The 7,057-nt window shown below is 42.4% G+C and overlaps 1 protein-coding gene across 2 annotated transcripts in view; it reads right to left on the reverse strand.

The window, feature by feature from the left end:
* The window catches only part of iqsec3a (IQ motif and Sec7 domain ArfGEF 3a), a 146,983-nt gene extending 144,455 nt beyond the window's left edge, over positions 1 to 2,528 (reverse strand). For both annotated transcript variants that reach the window (XM_016287898.1, XM_016287899.1), the window contains exon 1: positions 1,920 to 2,528. In XM_016287898.1, the coding sequence (XP_016143384.1) occupies positions 1,920 to 2,422 (503 nt within the window). In that variant the 5' untranslated portion in view covers positions 2,423 to 2,528. The remainder of the gene's footprint in view (positions 1 to 1,919) is intronic.
* Between the last annotated feature and the right edge of the window lie 4,529 nt (positions 2,529 to 7,057).

Consider the following 7,057-nt stretch of genomic DNA (forward strand, 5'->3'; position numbering starts at 1 on the left):
GCTGGTGCTTTTTCTATTTGCATTTGTTTTCTGAAGTTGCAGCGCGTTGAGCTCTCTTGGCCACCGTACATTTCAGGGTTTTAGTATTACATTGTCATTGCAACAAAATTGTTTTTAGATACAAATTTTACACAGAAAGGGTTAATAAGTGATTTTTTTTCACACTAAAATCATGTTAAGATGCATATTGTTTATGTGCTGTGGCTGTACTATTGAAACAGTGAGTATTTTACAGTTTATGGACTCTTCAGCAAGTGCCTCACTGTATACAGTTTTCTTCTTCTTCTTCTTCTTTTTCTTCTTTATTAAAAAAGAAAAGGAGTGACAAGTCAAAATCAGTTATTATTGTAATCAACATTATGCCGGAAGTGCTGTCGACTAGGCTTATACTGAACTCGGAATATCCCTTTAATATCTTCTATTACTCAACTGATTTGGTTTAATAACTTTCTAGAGTATTCACTTTATTTTTGTCCTAGATTTGATCTTAATCAGGTTGGGAGTTAATACCTAGACACAATTATTTTACTATCTCACTTTCAGATTGTAAATGTCACCAGTCCAGTTACACCACAACATCATAGCAGAAAAAAGCCGGATATTATTTGTTCAGCAGATTCGTAGAAAGAGCCCCTAAAATAAGCCTTTGATATTAAAGAGGATTTGCTGAGGCAATCAGCATGAGTTGGTTTTCTGTGAGTTGAGTTGGCGAAAGCCAGTCAGTGTGTTAAATGACCCAGAAAATCTATAGAGTACACTCATGTCCAGTTGATTGTCTGTGTATCATTAATATTCATTATTCTGCAGAAGCTTGTGTAAAGCAATCAAATCAAATAAAAGATCTCTAGGTTCTAGGGTACATTAAAGTGTCCCTCTTACCCTGTAATTGCACATAAGTACTGAATAATAATGAAAACAGTGTAGTAATATGTGATCCCTACCTGTATTGGAAAATAGCCCTGCTACAGGAAATCACAGCTATGCTATGGAGGTTTTAAAAGGTTCAAATGTCATTCTATATGGATATTTTATCCTCTTGGTGATCATAATTGCCATATTGCTTCTAAAAATACCAATTATTGCTTTGTGTTATTTTGGAGCTCTATAAACTCGTCAAAATTGTGATTGATATAATATTTCAATAGATTTATACATATATGATATTATAATAGGAATTATGTTCACTTTGGTACATTTTCTACACTCTAAAATGTTGTGTTAGGTATGGCTGTTGCCAATGCTTCATGTGGTAGTATCTGAATATATTGGTTATTCAAGTAAAAACTATATGACAGAATTGCCCTGACTACAGGTAACATAAAAGAGCCCATTTAAACAGTCAGATCAGATCTTAAAGCTCCAACGTAACATCTTAATTTAAAAACGTAAGTTTATTATTATTATTATTATTTATTTGGTATCTATATGTAATGTCCATTATACATATTCTCAATATTTAATGCTATATAAAGGTATTTATTATGTTATTCTTAGGCGATGATGCCAATACACTGTAATACAATAGATATGTATTTAATACCCTTATATGTAATACATATACTGGTAATACTTCAATTGTTTGCAATTTGTTTTTTACTCTATCACTCAATTTCGCCTATTACTATAAAGCATTTTGAGTTGCATTTGATATTTGAAATGTTCTTTCAAATGAAATGTATTATTAATAATAATATGCATCAGTGAAATTGTGAATAACTGTAGTTTTAGTTATATAATATTAATTAGACTGTATTATTGCTAACTATACGTCATATGAATCTTTATATGGACCTTTAAAATTGTTATCATTGCATTCCGCTTTTGGCTTATAGACGCTGTAATGTACCGATTTCTAAAACCATACAAATGATGATCCCGGTAATAGAGTGCGTGATGAACTGTTCGTGATTTTTACTCACTCCGGTTTCCTGGCGAGTCCAACGGACCGGCACAATGTCGAAGGAGTTTGCGGAACCAGAGACTTGCAAGACGGGCTCCTCTTCTCGTCCTCCGCGGACTCCGGGCTGGATTGGCTCGCTTTGAGAGTCGGTGGGGACGTAGGTACGAGCTGCAGATGCTGCGGGTGATGGAGGGGAGCTGCCGGAGGATGCTGCGGCTGTTTGGACGGATGCTGCTGCGGCTGGCTTTGACCGTGAGTCGCCGGATGCTGGTGCGGGTGAGCGGCCGGCTGAGGGCTGCTGGTCCGCGGAGATGGGTGGTGATGGTGGTGCGGATGATGGTGGTGAAATTGATGCGGATCTCTCAGCTGACGGTTCTCGCCGATCAGATCCTCAACCTTCCTCTCCAGCTCGTCGATGCGCTGCCGTTGGGTTTGAATCAGACTCTGCTGGTTTTGTACTATAGTGGTCAGTTCTTTGAGATAAAGCACAGCTTTCATTGGGTTATCCAGCAAGCTCTCCATTACTATAATCTCAAAGCTTTAAGCCTGCTGTATCAGGATGGAGTAGGAGTCTTCTGGATGCAGAGAATGTTGCTGTAGCGTGCTGATGCTCTAAGGATGCGAGTGATGGTCCTGATGCAGGGGAGACTGGGGGAGGAGCTGCAGAGGGTGATGATGTCAACGCTCTGGCCAATCACTGAGAAGTGTGTTTGCATGCAATACACACTTTCCAATAGTGACATCAATTTAAAGATGCACTAGAAAGTTGTTTCCACATTAAAAGTTTTACACCTGTCTTGCCTCCTGTGCAGTACATTTTCAAGTCCCCATCGTATTTACCTTAATATAGGCTACCCTTGTGAACCGGAAGTACACTTATAAAATATTTTTAAAATTAACTTATCACATTAAGCGACACCATATTTCAGCTGTAAAAAAAAGAAGGTGTAGTATAGGCTCTTAAAAGAATAGGCTATGCACCAAAACCAACTGTATGTACATTTGTTACCTTGAAATATCAGTTTCAAAATCATTGTGACGATAGCTGATAGCTTCTAATAAGACCAATGTCTGTTTCTTTCACACGCCGGAAAGAAGGCTATAGGGGTATTTTTTTGAATGGATGAGGCAAAGCTTAAATACGCTGAACAGAGTGCTCTTGTGGCAAAACAGCTTATCGTGAACTGACAGCCTGCTATTCTACATGCTTACCAATGAACATTCTTTTTGGATTTATCTATTTTTAGCAACAAATCCTAACAGGTAAGATTCAGTTTACGGTAGGCTACTTCTCATTCATTTCTATGGTATCCATGAACAATGATTGACTGTCACACAACTCTGGTATAAGCTATCCACTGTAATTACTATAATGTATTTGTGACAGTGAATTTCACTCACTTAACTCTAGGTGGCTCTAAAGTCGCAAAAATTCACTAAATTACATACAGATGTTTTAAATTTACATTAAATGCAATAAGTTGAACTTAAGAGTGCTTTCTTGGCCCACTTCAGTGAGAATTAAGTACATCTACTCTATATGTAATTTTATAATTCCTTATATTGTCTTTGAAATATGGTTAATGTGTACTGCAGAATATTTATTGCAAACCTTAATATAATTTAATGTAATTTCTATTAAAACCTGCATGTATTGAAATATATTTGTAATTACACATACACATGATATAGTTTCAATTTAGTACATTTAAAATACATTACCTTTAAATACAATAGTAAATAACGCACTACAGATACTAAGTACTAACCTGTGATTTATCATGTTAAATACATCAAAATAAGTGTCTTTATTTTAAAGCATGGCATATTATTATTAAAACATAATGGTTTATAAATATACTTTAAAGTAAACATTTTAATTTGACATCATTGCAAAGTGCATTTTTAAAACTGATTTTTTTTTTTAAAACACAGTCTACATGAATACTTTCACACTGTAAAAAAAAAAAAAAAAAACACACACACAGATTAATTTGTCTTCTGTTTATCTTCCTTCTTTTATTAACATATTAAATCTTCCTGAGCTTAAATCTGAGTCACTGACTCTACCAGCAGCTGTTTGATTATGAGGTTCAGCATTATGAATCATCATATTATCAGTGTGAATGGCATTGCACACATTCCATGAATTTATCACTGTAACTTATGTTTTCTTATTGCATGTTTTTAAATACATTATTCTGGGCTGCATTTCCCAAAAACATCATAAGCCTAAGTTCATCATAGAACCATTGTCACCAATTGTTACAATGCTTTTGGGAAACGCAGCCGTGATTGATCAACTGCAGCAATTTTTTTTTTTTTACAATGATTGCAAAACTTCTCCAGGTTACATATGTAACCATGGTTCCCCGAAGGGAATGAGACGCTGTGTCGGAAAACACTATGGGAACGCCTTCAGCATGACCACGCTCTGAATCACATTTGTAATCAGTCCAATCGAAGGACGAGATGTCATAGGCAGGTGACGTAGCGACCAGGAAGCTATAAAAGCACGTGAGGTGGAACCAGCGTCAGCTTCTAGGAATGAAGCAAGCGCTCGCAGGGATGCCAGAAGTATGGCCCTGAGACGCAACGTCTCATTCCCTTCGGGGAACCATGGTTACATACGTAACCTGGAGACGTTCCCCTTCAGGAACTCGAGCTGCGTCAGAAAACGCTATGGGAACGAGTATGCCCACGCCGCCAGACTTGCAAATCCCTGTCTAGTGTGGAAGAGCACAGCTAGGACGAGAGAACAGAAGAGCCAGGAGGGGCTCGCATATCTAAGTCATAGAATCTGACAAACGTGAGGGTGTGGATGATCCCACTGCGTTGCAGATGTCCTGCATGGACACACCTGCCAAGAACACCTTGGAGACCGCCATACCTCGGGTTGAGTGAGCCCTGACCCCCAATGGCGAGGGGAGATCAGAGGACTCATAAGCAGTAGAAATGGCATCGACTATCCACCGGCTGAGGGTCTGTTTTGTAGCAGGAAGACCTCTCTTAGGGGGACCATAGCAAACAAGCAGTTAGTCCGCCTTTCTCCACTGGGCAGCTCTGTGGACATTTAAGCTTCTGTTGGTCAGGTTCTCTGAACGGAAGAGGACAGAAGGCCTGAAGTACAATAGGCTGTGGCATGACAGAAGGGACTGTAGGAACATAACCCGCTTGAAGGTAGAGAAAAGCCTTGGCCAAGCCAGGCACAAAGTCCAGGTAGGAAGGGGCCACAGAGAGGGCCTGCAGATCCCCAACTCTGTTTAAGCAAGATATACCCAGAAGAAACACCATTTTAATCAAGAGAAAGCGATCAGAAATAGCTTCAATAGGCTCGAAGGTAGGCTTACAGAGAGCTTCTAACACAAGAGCCAGGTCCCACATGGGGACGCGAGATCGTACCAGGGGCCTCAGCCTCAGCGCACCGCGGAGGAAACGTGTAACTAGGGGGTGTCTGCCCACTGACTGGCCACTGAGAGGGGCGTGGTAGGCCGCAATGGCCACCACGTAGACCTTCAGGGTGGAGTGGGTTAACCCTGTGGAGAAACGGGCCTGCAGGAACTCCAGCACTGTACCAACCGGGCAGTTAACTGGGTCGAGCTGGCGATATCCGCACCAAGAAGTGAACATTTTCCAGTTCAAGCCGTACAGTTTCCTCGTAGAGGGAGCTCTGGATTGCAGGATGATCTCAACAACCTCAGTTGAGAGACCGGAAGCTAAGAGTTGTACCCCCTCAGAGGCCACACCCATAACTTCCACAGCTCCGGGCGGGGGTAGAGAATCGTACCCTCCGCCTGAGAGAGGAGTACCCTCCGCCTGAGAGAGGAGATCCCTCCTCATGGGAATCTCCCATGGAGAGCCGTCGAGAAGGGAGATCAGGTCCGAGAACCATACTCGGCCCAGCCAGAACGGGGCTACTCAGATCGGGCTTCAACTTCAAAGCCCCCGACCTAGAGCGCCACTGAACTCGGTCCCGTTGCGGGGGAGCACGAGAAGTCTAACTCCTTTAGCATGTCGGCTTGGTACGCCTGTAACACCGCCATGGTGTGCAGACATGCACCAGCCTGACCTGCCGCCGTATAACCCTTGCCCACCAAGCTAGATGTTGTACGTAATGGCTTGGAGGGCAATGCTGGAGCCTTTAAGGATGATGCCGCACCAGGGGAAAGATAGCTTGTGAGCGTCTGTTCCACCTGGGGCATCGCCTTATAGGTCATTATATGGTCATTAACCACTGCCACAGAAAGCGTTCATCCAGCTTGCTTTTCTGCGGTTCAACCTGTTTCTCGGCAGGCCAATCGATATTTAACTTAGCCACGGCACAAGTAACCACCTCCAACAACTCCTCATACTGGGCTGAGAGAGGCGAATCCTCATTGACGCCCTCCACATCAACCTCCTTGGAGGAAGATAGGCGGCGCGTCGAGTCCGTTGCCCAGGGGGAAGAAACCGCAGATCTTCCGATCCCAGGACGGAGATAGGGACTCGCCCGTCGCCATTCCCTTCCGCCAAATCCAATTGCAAAGCCCACAAATGCAGCCGCCGCTCAGTCTCGGCTGAAGTGGGACCCGCACCGCGAGGAACGCTGGTGAAGGCTCCCTCCTCGAAGAGAGCCTTCCGGGAGCGAAGCGAGCACAATGACATTCGCTCACAATGCAGGTAGTTGGCCCCCTCAAGAGTCGACTCCATCCACATGCTTCTCCCCCAAGCAGACAACAGTGCTTTTATTGTACATCACCCACCTATGAGGTCTCACCCTTCCATTGGACTGATTACACATGTGATTCAGAACATGGTCACGCAGGAAGGCATTCCCATAGCGTTTTCCGACACAGCTCGAGTTCCTGAGGGGGAACTGCATATTTCACCATTCCCCATGACAAAATAACTGTGGATAAAAGACAACTTAAAATCGAGGAAGGCATTATATTTTTGCTTATTATGCTAACATTTATCATTCTATGTACACAAATGATCTTCTATCCATCAATTTTCCATACCACTTTTTTTCCTCTGCAGGGTCAATGGAGCTTATCCCAGCATCTCGGGTCACAAGTGGGGGACACTCTGAATGGATGGCTAGTCCATCAAAGGGCTCACACATATTCACACCTATGGGAAAGCCATGAAACCCATGTAGGCACAGGGAGAACATAT

Source organism: Sinocyclocheilus grahami, unplaced genomic scaffold, assembly GCF_001515645.1.
Source record: "Sinocyclocheilus grahami isolate Dianchi unplaced genomic scaffold, SAMN03320097.WGS_v1.1 scaffold226.1, whole genome shotgun sequence".
Lineage (NCBI taxonomy): Eukaryota > Metazoa > Chordata > Actinopteri > Cypriniformes > Cyprinidae > Sinocyclocheilus > Sinocyclocheilus grahami.